The 27,191-nt window shown below is 42.7% G+C and overlaps 1 protein-coding gene across 2 annotated transcripts in view; it reads left to right on the forward strand.

The window, feature by feature from the left end:
• LOC137621980 (uncharacterized) overlaps positions 1-27,191 on the forward strand; it is a 91,568-nt gene that overhangs the window by 38,060 nt on the left and 26,317 nt on the right. For both annotated transcript variants that reach the window (XM_068352474.1, XM_068352475.1), the window contains exons 3-5: positions 20-167; positions 4,942-5,088; positions 20,287-20,508. In XM_068352474.1, coding sequence (XP_068208575.1) covers positions 20-167; positions 4,942-5,088; positions 20,287-20,508 — 517 coding nt within the window. The remainder of the gene's footprint in view (positions 1-19; positions 168-4,941; positions 5,089-20,286; positions 20,509-27,191) is intronic.

Here is a 27,191-nt window from a genome sequence, read left to right on the forward strand (position 1 = left end):
GCACTATTCTATTTTTCAGATGGCAGTAACTGTGTGCGTCATGGAATGTGTAAAAAGGTCAGGGAAATTCGATCTACCTGATGTAACACTAAGTTCTATGAAAATGTTTTGTTTTCCGGCATTATTCTACTCCCTGCATGCTACACTTTCTTTGCTGGCCTTAGAAGGTAATGATGATGATTTTTTGTTTTTGTTTGTTATATTCCACATTGAAGCTACTCATTTAGATGAAGTTATATGTTTCTTGTGTTAGCAGAAAGGTTCAGAATATTTCTTTACAAAAGCCTTTCCGTTGTCAGTTGTACTATGCAAGCCATTTCCTATTTCAAATTACATTTGTAGCAGTAGGGCATTGTGGGAGGGGCCAATTTGATTTTGGGCCAGCCCTGTGGGAGTCAAGCTTGACTCATTGGGCTGGTAAAACTCCTTCCTTTAATAATAATAATAAATTGTGGGAGGGGAGTTGATTGGGGTTTCGTAGACCTAAATTATCTTACAATCTGTTTTGGTAATTTTTCTGGTCCCCTTCAATAGTGATATAAAATATGAGATTACGAAAGAAGGTTTGAAGGAACTAGCAGTCTTTCCCTGCTTTCTTTAAGAGTAAAGAAAGAAGAAAGGGAAATGGAGAGCCATTTTGAAGTATAACAACAGTTCTTAAAAGAAGTAGAACATTTCTGGGAAGTAAGTATTGAAAGGGCATTACAGCAGCTTGAATGAAGTAAAGGAATTTCTTTAAGAGTAAAGAAAGAAGAAAGGGAATTGGAGAGCCATTTTGAAGTATAATGACAGGTCTTAAAAGAAATAGAACATTTCTGGGATGTAAGTATTGAAAGGGCATTACAGCAGCTTGGATGAAGTACAAAAAGCCTGCTAGACTATGGGTAAATAATAGAAATATTTCATTATGAGGTAGAGTAAAGACTTATGACTTATGCCGAAGGCCTGTACTGCTCTAGATAGTAGAAAATGGAAATAATTTTAAAAATGTGTGACTATGGAAGATCATGTTATAGATAAGAAAACATCATAGAGTTGGGATGTTCAGCAACTCTGGCAATCAACATGGAAAAAGTATGACAAAGACTTGTAAGAAGGTCCAGAATATCATGCAAATAGGTCATAGATAGAGACATCAATCTGATGGGAATTCATCCAGAAAGTGCACAAGTCAAAGGAAAGATGAAAGGACTTTTTGTGTTAACCCCATAAATGGAAAAATTGATTTTAAAACATTATTAATAATGTAATCTTTGATAGCATGTTATATTAGATGTAATAGTGTAAGTAAAATATGTTTGTATTTATGAAATGTATAATTTAAGGCAAATTATCCAGGTTATACAAATATTTTTCTAGGTAATCTCATTGAATATAATAATTCATACACTAAAACAATCCAATTCACAAGCTTGAGCATGGCTCTAACAGCTTTAAAACATTCTAGTAGGGTTTTGATGTTCCTCTTTACTGTAACATACAAAATAACACACAATTGAAAATTGATATAAAGTCAAAGTAAATTATGGAATCACAAGGATATAAGATATCTAGGAAAGCTCAAATGAGTTGAAGAGAATTTCATTGACATCGATCTTAAGTTTAAGTAAAGAAGTGAGAACCGCAGTAGGTGGTATCTCCCAATTTCTCACTTGTGCACTTTATTTTAATTTTTATCCATATTCATTGTAATATAATTTACACCATTAGTTTGTTTGTCTTGACATCATGATGGAAACAAAAGGCATATCCTGCTAAAAAGAATTCATATGCATATACAAACCTTTTGACCTTTAAAATAGGGGAATGTCTTTTCAGCGGAGATGGAACAGCAGTTGAGATTGTTTACAAAGTAGTTAACGACAGGTTGTAAGCACAGGCGAATAACCCTGCCCACTATCCTGTCAGACTTTATTTTTGTCTTTAGATATTTGTCTTTAGATATTCTGCACTGTTTCTTACTATCCAAGGCAGTTTAGTAATTTTCTCATACTTTTTATTTTTAATGGTTGATCTTGACTTCGTATTAATGATGAAATAAAGCAGGCATCAACATGCAGGGAAAGGATAGATACTCATTGTTTCATGACTAAACGGGTGATAGATGTATCCACGCATCTTGTGTTTAGGGGAATGATTAGTTATGATTATCCCCGTATGCCCAGTGTAGGTTGTGGCCTCCTGTTAAGAATAGCCGTAGATTATTAGTGTAGGAGCAGGAAAGCTAAGTCTTCTCCAGCATCATGCTTGGCAATGCCGAAGAGACTGTTTAGCAATTTGGTCTCCTTAGTGATTTCACCGATTATTAAAACTTCTGGGTATATGCCCGTCTTAGTCCTGGGGAGTATGCTTCAAGAGCAAGGAGAAATCTGATCCACATTATAGTGTTTTCAGGGTTGGTAGAGTGTGAATTAATCACCGCCCTCCAGAGTGTCCTGTGTGCACTTCCTTACAGATCGCTGATGATGAGTTTAACCTAAGGAAGGCTTTGCTTTCCATAGATCTTGCAGGTAGGGCCTGGATATCATTTTCGAGGAAGCTCATAGCCAAGGATACTTTGCCCCCAGTGTCCTGGTGCTAGTAACCTTGGTAGTAACCCCAGTAATATTGGTGGTGATCCCAGTTCTAGCAATGCCGGTAATCCTCTCAATGCTCTTTATCATTATTATTAGCCAAGTTACAACCCTAATTGAAAAAGCATGATGCCACAACCCCAAGGGCTCCAATAGGGTAAACACCTCTGTGAGGAAAGTATATAAGGAAATAAAAAGTACTGTAAACTATATATGAGAAGAAACAAAAAGAAAAGAATATTAAATATTTAAAGATCAGTAACAATGTTGAAATAGATCAGTCACATAATGTAATCTATGAAACGAGACCTATGTCAATCTCTTCAGCAGAAAAAAATTCCAACAACTTTGATCTTATGAGGTTTCACCAATTCAACTACCAGTTAAGGAAGATCATTCCACAATGTGGCCACAGCTGGAATAAAACTTCTAGAATGCAGTATAGTATTGTGCCTTATGATGAAGAAAGCAAGATTAGAATCAACTGCATACCTAACACATTACTACGTACAGGACAGTACAGTTTTGGAAGATCTGAATGCAAAGGATGGCTTAAATTATGAAAAATCTTTTGCAACATTTACAATAAACTAAATGAACGACAGTGCTAGAGATTGACATCCAGATCAGGAATGAGGAATTTGACTGAATTTTTGCCCCACATATTAAGAGAAGACCAGACTTGGTAGAGCAATCAACAAAAATGTTTAACAACTTTTTCAATATGCCAATTTTTATGTGCAACTGAAAAAGAAACGGACAATGTGTTTCTCAAAAGCAATTTTGCAATTAAGACTCACATCTATAATTTTAAATGAGTTTCATAAATTTAGAGACATTGTTAAAGCAAAGATCTGGGTGTTGAGGAGCCACTGTCCTTAACCTACTTACAATCATACTTTTGAGTTTTGTTAGGGGTTAACGTCATCCCCAATAATTGTCACTGCACTGATTTCAGCTTTATCTCTTATTTAGATACTCAGTAACCAAAGGTCTTCATTCAGGAGATGGAATTGATGCTAAGGATGTAGCATCATTTGCCTATGCAAAAAGCTTGTTTTCCAGGGAAGACCACATATGCATTGATAGTATGAAAAGTAATGGGCCAAGAACACTATCCTGAGGAACATCATATGTAGCAATCTATTAATTAAAAACTCAATAATGAGGCTAAAGAAAGGCTCGCTTACTCTCGTTTTCTGTTTAGGTCTGAAAACTAGAGTCTAATGGTTAACAAGGTCTAAGGCAGCACTAAAATCAAGGCAGAAAAAAACAAATTTTAAAATTAATTTCTCCTTTTCCTCATCCTTAGATAAAAACTAGTAACCATTGATTATGAAATACAGAAGCTTTTAATAATTATTCTTTCTGTGTTCCTATTAATTTACTGTGAAATATTTTTATTTTGAAGTCATACTAGCCATGAATTTTATCAAAAATATTATTATGAAAACAAATTACATTAGGATTTTTTTGGATCATTGTATATCAAACTTGAAAAGCACTCTGAGAGTGCAGACCTCCGCCACTGCAGCTTATTTCTGAAAATCAGCATGCCTTTCCCAGAATCAATTTAGACTGTAGGCGTATTTGAAGTCTGTGTGACAACCATGTGTGAACTTGGGGTTAAGGTTAGGGTTAATTCGGTTGACCTTTTGCTTGACCTTGACCTTTGACATAGGACTTTGAAAATTTAAACACTTCCACGTCTCACATACAATAATCCCTAAAAGTTTCACTATGCTATGAGTAAAATTGTGGCCAAGAAGTTGTTCACAAACAAACGGATAAACATGGGTGAAAACATAATCTCCTCCCAACTTCTCTTGGCAGAGGTAATAATACATTCATCATTCAAAAACCAAATTGGACAGTCAAAAGTTTTAATCTTTGGTCTGGTTTCAAAATTTTACGAATCATGATATCTTGCTCCTCAATATTGGCATTTAATTGGTAACATGTCTTTTGACATTTCATAGCTTGAGGATATGCCAGTGTATGATTGATGAGAGATTCATGAATTTGTTTTATCATAAAAACGGAATGGAAATAGTTTTTGGATTAAAATTTTGGTTGTGCAATACTCTATTTTGATAAATTTTATCATTTCATGTGATTGTATTACTGTACAGGGTAGCTTATACAATGTGCCTTGTGTACCACACTGTTGATGGACCTTCAAGCCTTCAGCTGCGTTACTTTCCGGCTATCACTGTTAAGCTATTCCTATTGTTTAACTGCACAGCTTTCAATTTTCACTTAGGGGAAAATCCAATAGGCAAGGCCCACAAGTTTTATGTAAATAATTTAGTCTCATTTAATTACCTTATCTTATGAATATTTCCTTAACAATTTTTTTTTTTCACAGGTATGAATATTCCCATGTACGGTGCCATTAAGCGTTGCACTCCATTGGTAAACTTGATTTTGGCTGTGACGTACCTCAAAAAGCCAATGCCATCCTTGTTATTGATATCATCTGTTGCAATCATTACCATTGGGTGTGGTATTGCGGGTGAGTAGTCAGTTGTTAGCATACTGTAAAGTGTTATGTTATGTTGGTTATTAGCCAAATAGCTAATTAACTATTATGGTATAAGTATTCTTAATTAAGGCACTGATGGGGTAATTTATGAAATTGTGTTTTTATTTGTTTACAAATTAGCCTTTATTTTAATAATTTTAATTTTTAAACATCATTGTTCAAATTGCTTGGAGTTAATCAATGAGTGATAAAAAATTTGGTTGTTAAATATACATGTAAAAAAATACAAGTTTTATAAAATACTACCTATTTTTCATATAGATTATACTCTTCATTCATACAGAGCACTACTTCTGGTCTAAATGTTCCTAGGCATGTAAATTCTTGTCCTGTAAACAAATGAAATACTATAAATTTTAAAAACAACTTATATTTTTCCTAGCTGTACAAACCCGAATTATTTAAATTGGTTGCTCCTAGTTCCGTTTTCTATGACCAGACAATAATAAAAAATGAAAGGGTTTTGTTGCTTCATGATTGGTTATCTAGCAAACCCTCTGCTGGGTAGTGTTATGTGGGGTTTCCGGTAGGCTTCACTCTATTCTGGTCAAAGACTTGTGAGGTGATTGAGGCAGGACCTTTGCTTAAATGATTTAGGTTTGTATAGCTAGGAAAAGGATAGTTCCTTCCACCATTTGGAATGTGACATTAGGTAGGACAGACCATGTACTGTAGTTCATTTACTCTCTTGGCTGAAGCTAAGGCAAGGAGAAAGACAGTCTTTGGGAGTTAGAACCCTGTCTAAATCTTTATGCATGGGTTCATAGGGGTCTCTTTTCAAGGAGCTAAGGGGGCTTGAATTCCCAAGGGAGACGAAGTTTGTTCAAAGCTTTTAATTAGAGTGGAAAGTTCCCATAAAGAGAAGAGATAAAGCACTTTTCAGCTTGAAAACCTGACTCTAGGTCAAGCAATAGCCCAACACCGCAGTGACTGAAAGGAATTTCCTGTTCCTCAGGAACACTAAAAAGTAAAAAATCAGGGGAATAGTGGCCATAAGTGAATCTATATTTGCCCTTCAACACCAATTACAGAATGTTTTCAATATTGCTTGATAGACTGCTGTGGACGACTTTCGGAGGTATCCAGAAAGTTGTTTCGTAGTAGGTCTTGAAAAGCCTCTCTTTCTGAGGAGATGCTGGATAGTCTCCATCCGTGAAGAGACAGGCAGTGAACCACCATGTGGAACTTTCATACGTGCATTTGGCATAGTAGGTTTGGTCATTCTGGAAGTTATCTTGGGATTTCTGTGCGAAGTTCCAGCTGTTGGCCACTTTGGGGCCACTAATGGTACTCTGACCTCTCGGGATGTTCGGACTCTGTTCAGGACCTGGCCAGTCAGACAGAACGGTAGAAATGCGTAAAAGTTTAGTCTGTTCCACGAGTGCTGTAAGGCATCTTCTATTGCTGCCACTGGGTTTGGGACTGGAGAGCAATACACCAGAAGTTTGGTGTTCAGGTGAGTGGTGGACCCCACAAAGTCAAAAAAATCTTTGCCATTCGAGGAAACAAAGACTATTCAGAACCAACTGTTGTCCCTGGTCGCCTCAGATGGTCCTCAATGACATTCTCTTCTTGGGGATAAACTTCGCTGAGAGGGACACTATGGTGATCTGTGCCTGATGATGCATCTACATTGCTTGTTTGTATAGAAGGAGGGAGACCGCACCTCCGTTTGGAAATGTAGGTCACTACTGTGTAGTTGTTGCTCATCAACACCATGGAGTGGTCTTTTATAGTCTCTGAGAAGTGGAATAACGCTAGATATGCCACTTTTATTCCTAAGTAGTTGATGTGAAAAGGCCTTATCTTCCTGAGACCACAGACCTGAAAACTGCTCCCTTGCTAGGTGAGGGCCCCACCCTTGGCTTGAAGCATCTAAGAATAAAAGGTACTTTTGGGGAGAGACCTGAAGGGGTGTTCCTCTTAGCAGGTTCTTGTTTCTCAACCATGATTGGAGATTTATCACTACCTCCTGGGGCATCGGCATTAGGGTTTCAGGGGAGTTGGGTGTTTGAGACCACTAGCTTTTTAGAGACCACTGGCTCTTCAGAGCCCACAGCACCGATCGAAGATGCATTCTCTCGAAGGAGACTAACTTCTCCAGTGAGGTGAGGTGTCCTAGGAGCTTTTGCTAAGAGCGAGCGGGCAGGAAGTGATTTTCCTCCCCAAAAAGTTTCTGCTACTTTCCTGAATCTACCTTGTTGCCGAGTTGATATCCATGCCTAAATAAATATCTGATGGATGGTTTGGGGACGAGACTGGACTTTTCTAGATTTAGTTAAATTCCCAACTCCTTGCAGAAGTCTGGAAGGAGATTTCTGTATTCTGTAAACACGGTTCGAGACTGCTAGGAGAAGCCAGTCGTTCAGATATCTCAGAAGCTTTATGTCCATGGCATGAGTCCAGGCTGAGACAAGGGCAAAAATCCTGGTAAAGACCTGAGATGCTGTTGACTAGCTGAAGCATATCACTAAAGTGGAAAATTCTGTCTTGAAAGGGAAACCTTAGGTACTTTCTTGAGGCAGGATGGATGGGGACATGAACGTACCCATCCTTTAGGTCTATGGTCAAAAGGAAGTCATTCTTCTTGATGACCTGAAAACAGTGGCCAATCTCTCCATTTTGAACCTTGTTTGTAAGACAAACAGGTTAAAATTGGAAAAATCTATGGCACATCTTCAACCTACAGTCAGCTTTTCTACTAAGAATGGATTGCTAAGGAAGCCCGGAAAGTCGTCTAAGACTTCCTCTATGGCTCCTTTGCCCAACATCTTAGACACCATCTCTAGTAAGAGGAGGTCCTTTACTGAGCCTTTCAAATAGAATGGTTGAGCTGGCAGAGTCTATGGCGAGGGGGAAGACAGTCTATGAATGGGACTTAATACCCTGAACGCAGAACTTCCATGGTCTAAAGATCGGCCCTGAACAGCTGCCACCTGCGCTAATGGCTTTGTAGGCATCCCCCTACTGGTTTTAAGTTGGGGGATATGCCTTTCCTAGCGGGGGCCTTTGCAGCCATGACCTCTATGGTCAGAGGAGTGTCCTCTCTGGTGAAAGGTGGGCTGAGGGTCTCTGCTTCCTAAGCTATTAAAAGTCTGTAGGAGGAAATCATCTTTGATGGTTGATATGCTTAAGAAAGAAAGTTCCTTTTGGAGTAGTTGAGGGGCGGGCATCTTTGGTTTCACAGCTCTCCTCATAAGAGAAGCCTAACTGACTTTCTCTGCTTTTCTATGGAAGCAGCCACATCTGATGAAGGAAAAAGAGAGGGGGACAAGTTGGAGTTCCTGAAACAGAGTGTCCCTAGGAGACAACTATTTTGTGCGTTTAGCTAAGACTGCGTCGCGTCTTTTAAGGATGTTGTTGCCTCAAAGGAAGACTGTCTGATGAAGGAAGAACTCCAGAGCCTTCGCTTCTGACCTCAAGAGGTCTTCAAATTGTTTCAGGGCACTTTCACCATGCAGATTTTCTGTCACCGCCAAGCATGATACTGTCCCCGACCAGTGGTTCAGCCACGAAGAGGCCTGTATGGCAGACTTAGCTGCTACCTCCATATTCTGCATCTCAGGACCCGAGAAAATGGAGAGGAGGTTAGGTAATTTGTCACTAGGCACACTGGGCACCAGCTTGGCAACGTCGGTATCAATAGGGAGTGGGCATGGATGGGTGCCAGAGGGCATAAAAACTCCTCAGGCGTAAAAGTGCCAAGTGAGGTAACTTAGAAGACCTACTTACTTTAAGAGAGTTCTTTGAGGCTGAGACTAGAGTGTTGAATAAGTCTAGCTTGTCTCGAGTCTGATCAGAGAGCGTCATGTCAAACCTATGTTTTGGAAATAGTGTTTCTATAGGTGGTGTGCCTATAAGCAATTTGTGCGCAAGGAGGCTCATCTAGGCCATCCAAGTAACAAAAAGGTTCATGATCTTGATGAAATGCAGTGCTTCCGAACCAAACATCAGAACCTCGAGGGGGGCTACATCAGCTGAGTTGGTGCCCGCATACGCAGTAGGGTTTTCCGGAAACCCATTAATAGTGATAATATCTTGATTATGAATCGGTTCCACTTTAGGGATGACTGGTGGTTCTACCTTGAAAGGCGTATTAGAGGATTTAATGTTTCTTTGAAAATCCTGGCTCTCTCTAACAACATTCAGTGAATGGAGAGAAGGCGGAGAAAGAATGAGAGAAGTCATGCTCTCTCCCAGGATACAAGTTTCTACCTCTAGCAGTATGCGAGGGAATAACAGGGAGTTCTCTTCCCGGACTCGACCTGTGAGACAAGAAAGATTTCTCGGAGGCAGGCCACTTAGGGCACTTCCTATGAAGACCATGTCGGTGGCATCTAATTACTGTGACATCATTTGTTGTAAATGGGGGTTTAACTCGAGGAAAAGGGGGAAACCATTTTGGCACTCTTTTTCAGCTTGAAAAGAAGATTAACCTAGAAAAAAATTTGTTTCAAAGAATGTGTGAAATTCGAAGCATTATGAACTTTAGGCAAGGTACTTGTGTGAGTATGTTGTGGTAAAGCAACAGGTTTGTCATTCATATAACCAATGGTTGTTGGGTTATGACATCGAGGTTGTTTGGGATTGTAAGCCGGAGCTACCTGATATTGAGACGAAGCTGACGATGGAATACTGTATAACAAAGGTGGGGGGGGTTCCATTTGTATACGAATTTGGGTTATGGCAGCACGATTAGAATGTGCATTATCATGTAACATAGTATCATAGCCATCATGCGAAGGAATAACATCACATGTTGAAATGGTGGCGTGTTCAGTGACATCACCACGACTGGGAACAGCAGCGTGTACAGACTTGCTTGCCTGAGAACATGTCCGGGCTGAGTTACGTATGGTTAACACTCATGGAATTAGTGAATGTGTTGTAGTAGCTATCAACTTCCAGGCAGTTTGCTTGGAGGGAGAAGACATAGTCCAAGCAGTTTGCTTTGAAGGAGAAGACACAGTAAGACACAGTAGATTTAGAGCAACTTGGTCTGGCCAAAGTTGCAGTTGTGGACACAGCCAAAGTGATCAGACCAACCTCAGTGTATTGTAATGTGGCGTTCTGGGATAAGTCTAGAGAACTCGTAAGAAGAGAGTGGTGCTGAGGATCCCTGGCGGTGCAAGGCAAGTCCGGCTCATGTGTACGAGCTGCCTCCACATAGAAATAGCAGTCTCGACTCTAGAGTTCGGCATACGGAAAAGCAAAGGGGACTTTTGATGCCTTGATGGGAGATACCTTCGAAAGCAAAAAATCATCCTGGATAAAAATAGCCACATAGGGCTCATGCCTTGATACACTAGTGAGAGGCAAGGGAGATCTATGCATTTCTGAATAATCAGGGACCAAGGAAACTGGGATTGGATCTGGCTCAGGGAGTGCAACAGCCATAGCCAAGGGATCTGTCACAAGCATCAACTCAGGATCACTAGGCACATGATTGATATTAGGTGATAATACATATAAATATTATGATCATCAATAATTAGATTATCACTTTGGCTGTCGTCCTCCATAACTGGAGCCTCAGAAGGCTCAAAACACAAAGGTGCACGATGAGGGATATCTTTTGATGCAGTAAAGAGTTTACGCTTCTTACCATTACTGGAAGAAGACAGGGAAGGAGAGCAATCTCTCTTAGCTTGTTTCTTAGGTCAAGAACGAAATCTCTCCCACTGGGAAGACGACCGCTCCCTACAGTGCTCACAAAGAGATTCCACAGAACATTGTTTGCCACAGCATGAGGGGCAGAAAGGATGCAAATTGACATCAACCCAACTCATGAAGGTGATAACATTGGTTTTAAATTGTTTCTTTGCTGTATTGAAGTGAAAATATATTTTTGTATGAGTAATATTATTTTTTTAGGTAATTTTCAACTCCCAAAAAGCAACAGGACATCAGTTCTCATCTGAAGGGAAAGTATTGTACTGTAGTGCTTTTATCAACACATACAACTTCACAAATACAACTTCACTAAATCAGTCAATGGATCAAGGCACCATGGCTATGTTCAAAGAGTACTATTTATGAAACATGTTCTCTGAAGTTGTAGAAACTACTGAACATAAGACTGGAAATTCTTGAAAGAGATCAACTCTAAATACAATTCAGAACATAAATTTAGCATTGCAATAAGTAATGAAAGAATGTTTGAACAGAATATGGAGGGATTTTTTCAAGATATGGAAATACATTCAAAAGTTTTAAGAAAGATGAGGCTCTTGCAGAAATGTGTTATGAGATAGCATTGCCTGGCAAAACATTAAGAGTTGGATGTTGACGAAGAAGATAATCAACTGCTTTTACCTATTGAGGCTAAGGAACTGACAATCCATTTTATAAAGAATATAATTTTAAATTTTTTGTGGGAGAGAAAAAAGGGATTTTGACGAAGGAAAAATCTATTTCTGGGGAGAGACCTGTGGCGCCCGGTGAAAAGGGTCCTTCTTTACACTTTTCTGATATAAACATTCCAAATATACCAGAGAAAGATAAAAGCATGGAATGCAGAGGTTACTACCCTCGCGCGAGCACCTTGTGGGTGTCGTGTATAAAGCAGGGGCGCGTGAAAGCCACTATTCACAGGCTGTCTTCCATTTAGCTAATTCCTTCGTCAAAAGGGATGGGCCGATACAGAGGCACCAGCTACGCTACCAGAACCACGCCACCGACGCCCGACGTGAGCGCCATCTGAACAACATCCTTCTGTATTGAACATGATGGCTTGGAAAGGAAAGGGTGGGATCGTACAAAATAACAGGGAAGGGTTTCACCGGGCGCCACAGGTCTCTCCCCAGAAATAGATTTTTCCTTCGTCAAAATCCCTTTTCTGGGTCGACCTGTGGCAGCCGGTGAAAATGTACCAGAGAATGCCTTCCAAGCCCAATAATAAATAGTAACCTAATGAGGAGAGAGATAAACACCATGTAAGGAAATAATATATTATATTAAGAATAACCCAACACTAAAGTTACGGTAAACACAATAATAGTTAATAACCATAGGAACTAAACATGTAACAAACTTAGGGCTAACGAACCACCAAAGAGAGCGGCGTCGTGGTGCGAGTGGCGGGTAGGAGGGAGAAGAGGAGAGATGGATGAAAGGAAGAACAAGATATCAATGGGGAGAGATGAGGCTCCCAGCTGCAACCGTTGGGTATTTAAGGGCCTGTAAGTTCTTTAAATAGTGGCGTTTGAAAACCATAGGAGATTTCCAACCCGTGTACTTTTTAAGGTCATCAAAATCCATATTTTGGAAATAATTGATGGAGGTAGCTACTGACCGGATATCATGAGCATGGGGAAATGATCCCGGATTAGCTTGTTTAATGAAGTATAGGATTTGTTGTCTAATGCCTTGAATGGAAATAGTACCTCCTTGTTCTCTGATAAACAAGGGGCCAGACGAGCGGGTGGCAGTTCTAGCCAAAAAGACCCTGAGAGTAGTGACTGGACATAGAGAAGTATCTTGGAGAAGAGGAATAATCTTCCAAGGGGACCACCTATTTTGTGGGTCCTCATTTTTAGCTAGGAAAGCTCTATCTGGAGAAAGAAGTACTGTACTTCACCTGAAGGGAGGAAATCTATGTTTTCTGAGTTTCGTGAGAGAGCTGCTAGTTCTGAGATTCTAGCACCCGAGGCCAAAGCCGTTAGAAATAAAGTCTTCCTAAGAAGAGTGATATAGGAGCAGGATTCGTTGTCCGTGTCTGATGCAAGTTTGAGGACATCATTCAGAGACCAAGAGACCTTTTGTGGACGAACCGAAGGTCGAAGCCTAGCACATGCTTTTGGAATAGATGAGAAATAGGAATCTGCCAGGTTAATGTTAAACCCAACAAGGAAGACCTTCTTCAAAGCTGACTTGATGGTGGTTATAGTGCTAGCTGCTAGGCCTTTGTCAAATATGGACCTAAAGAAGGAGATGGCTAATATAGGAGTTATAAAAGTATGGTCTGAATTCTTTAAGAAATCTACTAGTTTTTTAACGGCCGAATCATATTGACGAATCGTAGAGTCCCTTTTGTCTGATTCTATATAGAGGACATTTTCCGGGTCGATGTTCGCATTTTTACGAGCTGCAAACTTCATGAAGTCCACAAAGTTAGGGTTTTGGCTATCCTTGAGGAATCTGACACAGTCCGAGTTTGGACTACTTGGGTCAGTTTGGGGAATGGGATCCGGAAGGGACGGAGTTTCAACTCGAGGAGGAGAGGAAACCAACTGCTTTTTGGCCAGTGAGGTGCTACTAAAGCCACTGCCCCTTGGAAGGAGCGTAGTTTGTGTAAAACTTTCATTAGAAGATTCACTGGAGGGAATAGGTAAATCTTCTTACAATGGTTCCAATCCAGGGTTAATGCGTCCATGGCATAAGCCTGAGGGTCCAGGTTTGGGGTCACATAACAGGGAAGTTTGTGATTCAGTTGAGTCGCGAATAGATCTACCTGGAGGCCCGGAACCAGCCTGAGTATCCACCGGAAGGAATTTATGTCTAGGGACCATTCTGATTCCAGTGGTTTCGTCCTGGATAGTGAGTCCGCTATCACATTCTGGACTCCTGCTAGGTGAGTTGCTGACAGGAACCAGTTCTTGTCTGCTGCCAAGGCGAAGATAGTGACCAGGATCTGATTCAGGTTGGGTGACTTGGATCCTCCTCTGTTGATGCGGTGTACTACGGCTGTGCTGTCTGAGACTACTCTGATGTGGGACGACCTCGGAGGAGAGATTCTCTTCAGGGTCAAGAACACTGCCATGGCTTCGAGAACATTGATATGGAACTGTTTCATGGCGGGTGACCAAGAGCCCTGAAACATCTGATGTTGGGATTAACCCTCCCAGCCACTCAGAGACACGTCTGTATGAAGTGTCACTTGTGGAGGGGGAAATTGCAGAGGAACCGATTTGGAGAGGTTCCTCGGTTCGGACCATGTGCGTAGTCTCATTTTTAAGACAGAGGGGATCTTCGAGATCTTGTCTCTTAATGGTATTGTAGCTCTCTTTCTTAAAACTCATTGATGTCTTTGAGTTTGGCCTTTAATAGGAGATCGGTTACTGAGGCAAATTGGAGAAGGCCGAGGATTCTTTCTAAAGCTCTTCTGGACACCTGTTTGTGTTTGAGAAAGTTTCTGATCTTGGAAGCTATCTCCCTTACCTTTTTGGGAGGAAGGGAGAGCCTGTGCTTTGAAAGGTCCCACCGGATGCCTAACCATTCGAAGTGGCTTGATGGTTGTAGGCGAGACTTTTGGAGATTGACTTGGAATCCCAGTTTGGCGAGAAATTGAATTACCTTCGTCGTAGCTCTGTTGCATTCCCTGTTCGACTGAGCCCAAATGAGCCAATTGTCCAGATAGGTGATGATCTGTATCCCTTGGTTCCTGAGTTGCTCGAGCACTGTCTCTCCCAGTTTCGTGAATATCCTGGGAGCAATGCTGAGACCGAAGGGCATGACTTTGAACGCAAAGGCTTTCTTGCCTAGACGGAAGCCTAGGTAAGGAGAGAAGTTTCGAGCTACTGGCACATGATAATAGGCGTCGGTAAGATCGATAGAGGTGGTGACGGCCCCACGGGGAAGTAAGGTCCGTACCTGAGAGTTAGTCAGCATACGGAACTTGTCGCAGAGAATGTAAGAGTTTAGTTTTGACAAGTCCAGAACTACTCTTAACGCCGACGAGTCTTTCTTTGGAACTGTAAACAGGCGGCCTTGGAATTTCGGTGATCGAACCCGTTTGATTGCTTTCTTCTTGAGTAACTCTGTGGTGTACTCTTTCAGGATGGGAGTGGGTCTCTGGAAGAAGGTCACTGCTGGAGGTGGAGATCCCTGTGACCATTTCCAACCCAAGCCTTTGGATATTATGCTGTGAGCCCATGGACTGAAGGTCCAATGGTCTCGAAAGTGATAAAGTCTCCCCCCTACCGGGAACACATCATTGCGAGGGAGTGAATCTAGGTCCCTTCCCTCCACGAGCACCCCTTGCTCTAGGTCCGCCTCACTGGCGGAACTGTCCTCTACCTCTGTAGCTTCCTCTCTGGTGTTCACGAAAGGAACCGGAGGATTCGTAGCTAGGGTTGTATGCAGGAGAGGACATCCAAGTGGGGTTGGGTTGTGTACCTGGGGGAGCAGTGAGGTAGACCACCTGTTGAGGGGGAGCCGGTTGCTGAGAAGTCGAAGCAGAGGAAGACTGAGTTGACGTGTGGGGGACTGACGATTGGTGGTAGTGACCCCGGTTCGTCTTGTAAGGGGTAAATCTGTGCTTTTTCTTGAAGACGATCTTCCTTTTGGTCGTGAGGCCCCACCTTACTTGCAAATTTTGGTTTGCCCTCGCAGCGTCCTGAAGAACTTTATTAACTTCGTCCTGAGGGAATAGGTTCTTACCCCAGCAGGAGGACGCTATCAGTCTGTTCGGTTCATGTCTGATAGAAGCCTCAGACAGAACGTATTTCCTGCAGCTAACCCGAGCCGACCAGAAGTCGTGGAGGTCAACTTGGTAGGACAGAAGCAGGTTCTTTGTGAAAACCCTGAACAAAGTTTCCGTCGGGTAAAGAGAGGCTAGGGACTCTATGGAGGTAATGGAGTGGAGGGACCGAGATAACCTATTACGTGCCTCGAACTCGGTCTTGAGAAGACACTCTAGTAATCTGGGGAGCTTCTCAGAAAAAAGAGTAGAGGCGCAGTCTGGGTCTAGCTTCCCCACCGTGAAGGTAGAAGATGCGTCATCCCAGGTGGCAGAGGTACTCTGAATGAGCAGTGAAGTGGGGTCCGTCTCTTTGAGAGTCGGCATTGTAGAGCCTTCCTTGACGGCCTGTATTGTCAGCTCTGTCACTTTATCTATGAGTGGCAAGGTAATGGACGATACCGTTGTAAAAATAGTGTAGGCACCTTTGTGTGGGGTGAGCTTGGAGTTAGTACACCCCCATTCTGATAGAGTCCTGGCCCAGATAGCTTGGGCCTGTTCTTTTGGAAATATCACCGTTTCCTTCGGTACCTTGTCCATTCTAACCAAGGCATGCTCCTTTAGGCGGACGAAACCGTTGAATGGGAATTCTAGCCCCGGGGGGTAGAATTCTAGGTCCTCTAGAGGGCGGGTGCCTATGCCATCTAGAGTTAGGGCACCATCTAAGTACGGAGCATGCAAGGCAAACCTCCAAGGGTTGTTTTTATCGAAGGGGGGTAACTTAGACGCATCTGGGGCTGAAGGCGGAGGAATCTGAGTTCCGGAGCGGATCAGATTAGCCACCATATCTTTTAGCTCCGTCATAGCCCCAGAATGTTGCTGAATTTGCTCCTTGACTATATCCCTGATCAGGTCGACGGGGAAGGAGGGTACCTAAGAACCACCCGCCGACGAAGCCTTGGACTTGGCGGACTTCGACTTCTTAGAAGTCACGGTTTTATGGGAAGCAATAGGAACATCAGGAGCAGTCGAGGGTCCGGGGACCGGTGACGTAGACACTGGCAAAGCTGAAGACTTATAGGTACGTAGTGGTTTCACCTTGGGTCGTACGAGGACGGAGGGATCCCGAGGAGAAGCCGTAGGCTTATCAAAGCCGAGAAAGGAAGAGGTAGAAGAAGGAGTAGGAGATAAAAAGGTTTCCACCAACTCAACACCACCTACCTGCTCGTCCATGGGCTCGATGTCTAGATCCAGATCTGACACGTCCACCGGTAAAAGAGATTCGTCTTCCGTGGAAATGGTTGCTCTGACCGCTTCAATTAAAGGGGCAGCCACCTCCGGAGTGACTGCTGCAGTGGTAGAGCCTGGGAAGAGTCGGGAGGCCATGTCTCCGTCGAGGAGATAGGGTGCGCCAGACGGAGCATTCCTGCCGAAGCCCGACACCCAAGGACGAAGAGCAGCTCTTGCCGACCGAAGAGATTCATCATCGGCCTGAAAGAGTTGCGGGGATTAGTGATGAAGGAGAAGGATCGTTCTCCGAAATAAGCAATGTATACCTAATTAAGGAACAAATTAAATCATCTCCAAAGGATAAAAGGAACAAAACGAAAACCAACTTACGTCATCGTTTAGGAGTAAGGAGGACAACTCGTAGCAGAGCGTGCACGATTCCGGGAACCACACCATATATGTGGCTTGTCCCGGCTCCCGAATAAAGGAGATAGCGCAATGCGCATGCGATCGGCAGAGGTCATGTCCAACGGGATCGTTGAAAGAGGCGGGGCAGCCCTTGGCAGCGCAGCGGACCTTCTGTAAAAGAAAGGAGACATAAGTCTGGATGTTCCTGGAGACTCTGGTAAGGGATTAAGATCTACTAACAGAACCTAGATAGAATGAAGTATGTGTGCATAGGATAGTTCAATGACTGAGAGCCGGAGCTCCATATTAAAATATTTTAAATATAAAATGTTTTCTGCACCGGAGTGTGCCGGAGCAATCTAAAATGGGTCCGTATCACTATAAATATTATTAAAATAAGAATAAAATAAATTAATGCAATCTGTGGAACCTTCGACAGGGTCGAGGATTCAGTGACAGGCCCGTAATTAAATAAATTATAAAACACAAGCAGTAGCTAAAAGCTAAAGCTAACATCATTGCTGTATTGGTGATCACCGGTGAAGCCGGAGGTCCGGTGAAAGGTCCGGATAAATAAGTTGTGATTAATAATGAATATATTGTGTGGATATGGCCATGGCCGGAGACTGGGTGCAAGGGACCACCGGGGGGATGAGGCCCTGCCAGAGGGTTGCACTCAAAATGATATATAACTATGATTCCAACCTCAATGAGTATCCCTCATGGCGGAGTAGAACTCACGGCGGAGTGGATGAATGTTCAGATCCTACTCCCAAGCCGTAACGGGGAGAGGACGGAACTACGAGGGGAACAGGGGGTGTCTTAAGGATGGCCCAAAACAATGACTCACACACGAACAGGACCTATTAATAACGCTAGCTATATTAACAGTAACCACAATAAAATAAATCGTAAGATATCATATACCCGTAGAGGGAGAGGGGGGAGTGAGAACCCGTGATCGTATAAAACGGAAAACGGGAATTCCACCTCTCATACTCGAGGTTAAGAAAGAAAACGAGAGAAAGGGTAACTCGTGACTGAGCGACAGAAAACGAGAACTCCATGCTCTCGCTCTCGTGGTTACACTATAAAGAACCTAATTAAGCACACTATAATATGATATAAGTATAATAATAAAATTGTAACGTCAAATACAAGACTACGAACGAAGAAGAACGTCTGCTTTAACAAATTTTAAAAGGATATAGTCCACTGACGAACGCCTCTCAGGGCGGGTACTAAACTATAAAAAAGCCAGAACGCTATTCTTGTTCGAGACTGGACTTGCTAGCAAAAAATACCATAGGAAATAATAATAATAATAATAATAATAATAATGGTTCAAAAAGGTGTAAGGCCAGTGACTTAACCAAGAACCTAACTGACAGAGTACCAAATGGGCAAGACTAACATGAGTTCCCAGAGAGTCAAATCAAAGCAACAATGGCTGCCGACACCGCGGAAGGCCAAGCCGGTCGAAATAAAAACAACACCAAACTGGGAAGAAAACAACTGCCCGGTACTGCAAAAAGCTGTCAAAACAAACTATGGTACTTAACATTGGTGTGGGTGAAGTTGGAGCTTCGGTCATGATGAAATTAATCCACGAAACGTGAAAACACCGAGAACACAAAAATCTAAGATCAAGCTAGCAAGTCCAAAACAGAAGGATGTTGTTCAGATGGCGCTCACGTCGGGCGTCGGTGGCGTGGTTCTGGTAGCGTAGCTGGTGCCTCTGTATCGGCCCATCCCTTTTGACGAAGGAATTAGCTAAATGGAAGACAGCCTGTGAATAGTGGCTTTCACGCGCCCCTGCTTTATACACGACACCCACAAGGTGCTCGCGCGAGGGTAGTAACCTCTGCATTCCATGCTTTTATCTTTCTCTGGTATATTTGGAAGGTTTATATCAGAAAAGTGTAAAGAAAGGACCCTTTTCACTGGCCGCCACAGGTCGACCCAGAAAAATTTATTGATAACCCAGCTCCTGTATCATCCCAGCCTTATTGTTTTCACCAGTTTCTGTAAATCCAACTTGACTCATTGGGCTGGTAAATCTCCTTTTGATAGATCATAATCCACTGATAAATGTAAGTTTTAACCATCCAATATAACATTGTGTACTTTTTAGAGACATTTATTAGTGGGTAAAGCACCTCGTAGTATCGAGGGATATTGAGGAAGGAGAAGACTAATTGGTAAGGGACCTCTGGGAGTGGTTCTAACACGCCCCAGTTTCTATACCGACACCCTATAAGGGTGAGCGAGCTGAGTTTATTCCTGGCATTCCATGCAACTTTTTTCTCTGGTATTTTTAGCAGTATTTATACCTTAGAAATGGTGCTATAAGGAGCATTTCACTGGTCGACACAGGTCCATCGCCCAGAAATAGATTTTTCCTTCATCAAAATCCCTTATTTTCATTATTGTAAACTGTCATCACGTAAAAGTTTTCTGTCAAGAAATTAGGAAATTTATTGAAAATGAAAAAATTATGCATGCTGAGAATTGGTTGGCTTAGGTATACAATGTAGAATCTTACTTTATTATGTTTTAGCTTACAGTGGGGTTATTGAAAAGAACCCCACTTTAAGAATAGGAGAAGCTGTACTGTTTATGGTTTTCATTAAATAAGCAATAGATACAGTGCGAGAAGTAGACAGGCTTTTACAAAGGATTTTATTTTGTGAACTAGGGGGACACTGAGTGGAGTGCAGAGCATCTTATTTCTTGACCTTTTGCTCAACTTTGACCTTTGACCTTAATATGTATTAATTGGCATGGATTTTCATACACTGAAATATGAACCAAGTTTGAAGTGTCTGTGACAACAATGTCCAAACTAATGGCTGATTACGTGATTTGGACATTTTGTTTGACTGTAGCCTTGACCTTCCAAAATTTAATCATCTCCATTTTTTTTTTACATAACAGTTAATCCTTGCAAGTTTCATTACTTTACAATTTAATTTGTGGACAGAAAGCTGTTCACACACATACTCACACACAAACAAACACATAAACAGGGGCAAAAACATAACCTCCTTCCAACTTTGCTGGCGGAGGTAATAGTGATAAGAGGCAGTTTTCTGTGGCACTGTGCATTCATTTTTCTTTTTTATTTTCAGGTATGAGTGATCCATCATTTAATGGTTTTGCGTATATGATGGGTGGGTTGAGTGTGATAACACAAGCATCATACCTCACACTTGTTCAGCAGTGCGGAGAAAATAAACTCGCACCTTTGCATGTCTTACATCTGAACAGCTGTATATCTGTTGTCCCATTTTTTATTCTTACCTGTTGCTTTGGAGAGATTACAAAAGTTATGGAACATCCTCATGTAAAAGGTGTGTATCTCATTACAGTTTTTTTAAATTTTGCAGTAACAAATTGAATTTAAAGTTTAGGAACTATATCAGTAATGGTATTTATGCAGACAATTTGATTTGGTGTGCAAGTTTTAATATGGATAAGTAGAGTGCAATGCCTAAAAGGAATTTATATAACATTTGACCGATCGATTTTTAATGCTTTTGCTTATGGCAAGGGTTATTCCCATCAATCTCCCTTGATATTCATATTGCTTATCTTTGGAAGCTTGCTCATATCTACCTTTACCCATTAAAACTAAACAATTCCCATTTTCTTTCTTTCAATAGGGTTAGGATTCTTATCTAGTATCAAGGCAATCTAGTGGCTAATGGCATTACAACCTTAGCTTTGGTATGCTGTACCTTTCCTTGTCTTGAGTCAATTTTTTTTTAAGATGTTTCTCATTAGAGCTCAACAACCTTGGGGAGGCAAACAGACCACTGGTCAAGGGCAGGATGACTTTATTGGTTGTCACTTTGGTATCCTTCAAGGTTTGAGGCCTGCCCTTGAAGTAATATTGTAGGAGTTTGCTCGAAGAGCCCTAGATAGTGTGGATTTGCAGATCACCGTTCCGAGGAACCCTATGCTTAAGTCACTTGAGTAAGTTTTAGCTTCCAGCTCTTTCTCTTCAAAGGAGATTCTATGATCCCAAGGATGCCAGTCTTTCTTCTCTGCTGATTGACGCTTCCATAATGATCTTGAATTGGGAACATCAGTAGAGTGGCTGGGGATAAAGGAACTGTCTTTTTTACATCAGAGTCTGCTTCCACGGTTGCTACCTCCATGGCAAGACTTTGTGGAACCTCCTGGTTAGACTACTGGTTGGCAATGGTAGCCTATTTTGCTGGTTCTCAGGATTTGGCAACTCTTGAGAACAAGAAGAGATTTACGGACCTAATTCTGTGAGGAGTGAAGTGGTCATGTTGATTGCCCATCAGTCAACCAACCAGTGGGACAACTGGGCTTGCTAACCAGATTGAATGATTGGAGTCCCTAGTGCTCCAAAACTGCAGTTTTCTAGAACCAAGCCTTCTTCCCATCTTGCATGGTAGACTGCACAGTAGAAAGGTGGAGGAAAATAAGCCAAAAATCCATCTTTCATCAGGCTGTCACTTTTAAAGGCCCAACCAGAACATCAGAAATGACCTCTCTGAAGTCTGCTTTAATCAAGTCCCCACTGACATTAAGGACTAGGGCCTCTCCTTCAACCATTTCTACTTCTCACAGAAGCACAGACTGCTCCGCCCTTTTGTTCCTTCTCTGGCCAGCCCAGAAGCGGTAGAGTTTGGAGAGGGGCCAGAGGACACTAGTGGGGGTTGATACCTGTCAAGCTATTGGGCTAGGTGTCAGCATCATGGAGCTGAGGATAGGAGAGTAGAGGTCCTACAGGACGGACATTACTTTTCAGGCAGAGGTAAAGAAAATGCTTGAAAAGGATGCTCTGAATATTATTATTATTATTGTTGTTCTTGTTCATGTTGTTTTTATTCTTATTCTTATTCTTATTATTGTTATTATTATTATTATTATTAGCTAAGCTACAACCCTAGTTGGAAAAGCAAGGGCTCCAACAGAGAAAATTAGCCCAGTGAGGAAAGGAAATGAAATAAGTAAACAATCTGAGAAATAAAGAATAATTAAAATGAAATATTTTTAAAACAGTAATAACATCAAAACAGATATTTCATAAATAATCTATAAAACAGATTTTGAAGCTAAATGAAAAATCTATATTTGGGTGAGATGGCCATGTCGTCCTGATGGAAGCTTCCTATAGACAGCTTTTTAAGGGATATTTGGCTACAGTGATACTCCCAGAGAATTGACCATAGGCCTCCAGAATTCTAACTCCTGGCGCGAGTACCCTTAAGAAAAATCTTAAGGATATCGCATAATATCAGGGGACGTATTTCTTGATATGACACATGGCAATCTTCACCCCGAATAGCGTTTTTGCTTCGAGGGGGAAGAGTGGCAAAATTGAAGGGGAGCCGTTATCAAGGTTACCCTTCTTCCCCTACTATTACAGGGCTCCAAGATGGTGCTCATTCCTTGTAGCATTGAGCATGGTGCTACAGATATAGTAGTTTCAGGAGGGATTATTACCTAAGCCTTTTCTTAGATGGAAGTTTACCTGAGAATTACTTGAAAGTACTGTATCTGTGGGTATGTATAAGTACCTTAACCTTGGGTCAGCTTTTATATGGTCATCCAGACCACTGGAAGATATGCCGATACCGTTATACGTCATTACCACTAATCATGGAACAATGTTAGGGCTTCCTGCCCCCTGCAGGGAAGTGTCTTACTAGACAATAAAAGCTCAAGGTTTGCATTTGTATAGGAACTGATATAAGTATCAATCAGATCTATTTGTTTATATACATCAGTACCATAAGTATGAGTTTTACTTAGGAAAATAAGTAAAAGCACTCCGGCTACATTGTATTTTTGCTACTTGTGGGGCGAAATAAGACGCAATTACACTTTTTGTCATTTATTTAAGTTAAATGATGAAATTGAACAACAGGAGTAATATAACAAAAAGGGAATTATACATTCAACATATACAGACAATGTTTTTCTACCTGAAAGGGAAGAAAAGGGTTAATGCCACTCACAACAGTTGAGAAAATTATTAAGATAATTTTTACTGTAAATGTTGGATACTATCAACACTGTGTACAATGTACACATGGCACTAGTGTCATTTGTATAATTCTGCACCTAGAAATGAACAGTCCTAGTGTCACCAGGGTGACACTCACATAAAAGGATATTGCAATGGAAGGTGTCAACATCTTTCCACCCGAATTGAGAGTCCCAATCAATTCACTGTTCATCGAAGCACTAGACCACAGGTTCCACCACTCTACCTGCTGCCACCACATAATGTTTGAGTTCGTGCACTTGCTTCGCATAATGTTTGTAAAACACTCTGGAGGACTTCCAACCAGTGTATGAGCGAAGACGCTCAAAGTCCATATACGGAAAAAAGTTCAGTGAGGAAGCAAATTTTCTCGGATCATGACCTGCGGGTGTACTATCAGGATCCGCTCTACGAATGAAGTAATTGAGCTTTGCCCTCAGTTGTTTTAGGGATAAGTTTGATCCTTAGGTTTCGCCTTTAAAGAGCTGTCCTCCCCTGAAGTCTGAAGTTCTTCGGAGATAGACTTTTAGAAACTCTACTGGACATAGAGAGACATCTTCCTTCAGAGGGCAGATTCTCCAGGGACCCCACCTTTGGGTGGGCAGCTCGTTTTTGGCGAGAAAGGTAGGATCAGGAAAGAGATTCAGTTCTCCCGCTTCCGTGAACTGAATATGGCCCTCGTCTCTTGATAGGGCTACTATTTCACTAACTCTAGCCCCTGAGGCGACGGCGAACAGAAAAATCACTTTTTGTGTTAGATCCTTAAGAGGACAATCTTCATTGTTTAAGGCTGAAGCATAGTGTAAGACTTTATCCAGAGACCATGAAATGGGCTTCGGAGGGGCTTCAGGTTTAAGTCTAGTGCATGCCTTCAGAATCTTGTTGAAGATTTCGTTCGCCAGGTCCACCTGGAAGGCGTATAGAAGAGGTCTAGTCAAGGCTGACTTACACGTAGTTATCGTGGTGTCAGCCAAGCCTTGCTGGTGAAGGTGGATGAAGAAGGACAGGGAGAAGTCTATTGAGATTTCTTTTGGCCTTTTTGCTTTTACGAAAGCAACCCACTTTTTCCAAGACGATTCGTATTGTCTTCTGGTTGACTTTGACTTGTACTCTTCTAGGAAGTCTATACTGCCTTTTGAGATCCCAAATCTTTTCTTTACTGCCAAGGCAAGAAAATCATGAGATTGAAGGTTTTGGGTTCTCTGTGATGAAGCGAAGACAGTCGACTTCTGAACCAGTTGAGATAAAGCTGGGTTTGATAGAGGGACCAGCCTCAGCTTCAATTCCATCACTAGAGGGAACCAATTGCTCTTGGGCCACTTGGAGGCCACTAATGCTGCAGTTCCTTTGAAGGATCTCAGCTTGTTGAGGACCTTCAGCAGAAGATTGGTTGGAGGGAACAGGTAGATCCGGGTCCATTTGTTCCCATCGAGGGACATGGCGTCCGTCGCCTCCGCCAGAGGATCCTCGTGTGGGGCTACATATCGAGGTAGTTTCTTGTTGTCGATCGTTGCGAAGAGGTTGATCTGTAGTTCTGGGACTTTTTCCAAGATGAAGGAGAATGAGTCTGTGTCTAGGGACCATTCTGACTCTTATCGGCTTTAGCCTAAATAGAGCATCCGCCGTCATGTTGCAGAACCCTTGTAGGTGAGCTGCTGATAAGTGTCACCTCTTCTTTTTCGCTAAACGAAAGATGGCTAACATCACATGGTCGATGTGGGGTGATCTCGAGCCTTGTCGGTTTAGACATCTCACTATCACTTCGCTGTCCAGGACCAGCCTGAGGTGGGCTGATCTGTGAGGGGATAGTTTCTTCAGCGTCAAGAGGACTGCCATGGCCTCCAGAATAGTGATGTGAAAGGTCTTGAACAGAGACGACCAAGTCCCTTGTACTTTCCTGTGATGGGAGTGACCTCCCCATCCTTCCGTCGAGGCATCCGTGTTGATGGTCACCGATGGGGAAGGTGGTTGTAAGGGAACGGTCCTCGTTAGGCTCTTGACCTTTGACCACAGCTTGAGAAGTGATCGTAGTAAGGTCGGTACCGGTCTTTGTAGATCTCTTCGAGCGTTTGATGCGTATCTTCTCCAGACTCCTGACGCATCTTTCAACTGTGCTCTCAGCACTGGGTCTGTTACTGGAGAGAGCCCAGTACTCTTTCCTGTTGGCGTCTTGAGATCCTGTTGGATTTCAGTAGTCTCTTAACAGAACCCGCGATCTCTCCTCTTCTTTGGTGGAATGGAGAGGCGGTGCAACTTCAAGTTCAAATGGATTCCCAGCCACTGAAACTCCTGAGCTGGAGAGAGGCGAGACTTCTTGAAGTTGATCTTGAATCCCAGATGTTCCAGGAACTGGATCACTTTCTTGGATGCTTGCAGACAAGCAGTCTTGGATGCTGCCCACACCAGCCAGTCGTCCAGGTACGCTGTCACCTGAACGCCTTCTAGGCGTAGTTGTTGTACAACTGCATCCGCAAGTTTCGTGAAGATCCTTGAGGCTATGTTTAGTCCGAAGGGCATGGCTGTGAAGACATACTTTGTCTTCTGTAGCTCGAATCCTAGGTAGGAGGAGAGGGGGCGGCTGACTGGGAGGTGCCAGTAAGCATCTACCAGGTCTATTGAGACTGTGTATGCCCCTTTCGGTAACAGGGTCCTTATGTGTTGAAGGGTTCCATCCTGAACTTGTTGTTCTCGATGAATTTGTTGAGTGGCGACAAGTCCAAAATGACTCTGAGTTTGTCCGAGTCCTTCTTGGGAACACAAAACAGTCTTCCCTGGAATTTGATGGACTTTGAGGAGATGCCCCACTTTTGGAGAAGGTTCCTAATCTCCGTGGTGGCTTTCTCAGCTACCTCTTTGACCGCTTCCTTTGGGAAGAGGTCCTTACCCCAGATGCTGGAAGAATCAGCATCCTGGGTTCGTGTTTCACCGTTGCGGCAGCGAACATGAACTCCCTACAGGCTCTCCTAGCCTTCATGAAGGCGTACAGATCCTTCACGAGGGTGGCCATATGCATCTTGGCCAGGACCGTGTACATGTCTGGGGTGCTGTTGTGGCTTGCACACATCTCTATGCAGTTCTGGAGGGACAGGGAGGCGGCTACCCTTTCCTTCGTCTCTTGCTCCCTTCGCAAGAGAAAGTCTGACAGCTTAGGGAGGTTCTCGCTGAACTGCTGTCCCGCGAAATCTGCATCTAGCTTTCCTACTGAGAAGGTTAGGTGGACCTCCTTCCACTCCTTCTCATCTGTGGGCAGGGCTAAAGACAGAGGCCTACACTCTTCTAGTGTAGGGCATGGTTTGCCTGCCTCGACTGCCTTGGCAACAGTCTGGAATGCCTTCGATGTAAAGGGGAAGGCTCTTGAAGCAGGAGCAAGAAAGGTAGGGTGTTTCTTGCTCAATGCACAAACTCGCGAGTTGGTGTAACCTGCTTTCTTCAGGCTACTCGTCAAGAGAGCCTGTGCCTTGTCGTGGTCGAATACCATGACTTCCTTCGGTTCTGTCTCTTCCTTTGACTCTGGTTCATTCTTCAATCGAATGAAGCACTCCGCGTATGTGTTAAAGTTCGGCCAGAACTGAATGTCATCCAGGGGAACTGCTCCCATCTTCTCCGAGATGTAGAGTTTGCCGTTGGTAATAAGCATGAACTCTGCATACCTCCAAGGATTGGTCTCGGAGCAGGATGGCAGGTCTTGAACTCTGGGTCGCTTGTAAGACCCTCGGGAGGCTGTGGTCCGAGTCGCTTCACGAAGTTCTCTAGTGATCTTCGCTTCCCTTTCTTCACTTTCCTTGCGAAGATTCTCCATAAGGATGGTAATATGGGCTAAAACTGTCTGACCCATGGTGTCCAATGGAGGGGTAGGAGCCGAAGACGTAGATGGTGTCGGTTCTACTGCCGGCACAGGTGGAAGGGGTTCCTCCACTTCCGACGAATCGTTGTCGTCTTCTCCTTCTGGATGAAGGGTAGACTCTTCCTCTGGATCGTCCCGAAGGAGATCCTTCTCTGTGTCCGTAG

Source organism: Palaemon carinicauda, chromosome 28, assembly GCF_036898095.1.
Source record: "Palaemon carinicauda isolate YSFRI2023 chromosome 28, ASM3689809v2, whole genome shotgun sequence".
NCBI classification, from domain to species: domain Eukaryota; kingdom Metazoa; phylum Arthropoda; class Malacostraca; order Decapoda; family Palaemonidae; genus Palaemon; species Palaemon carinicauda.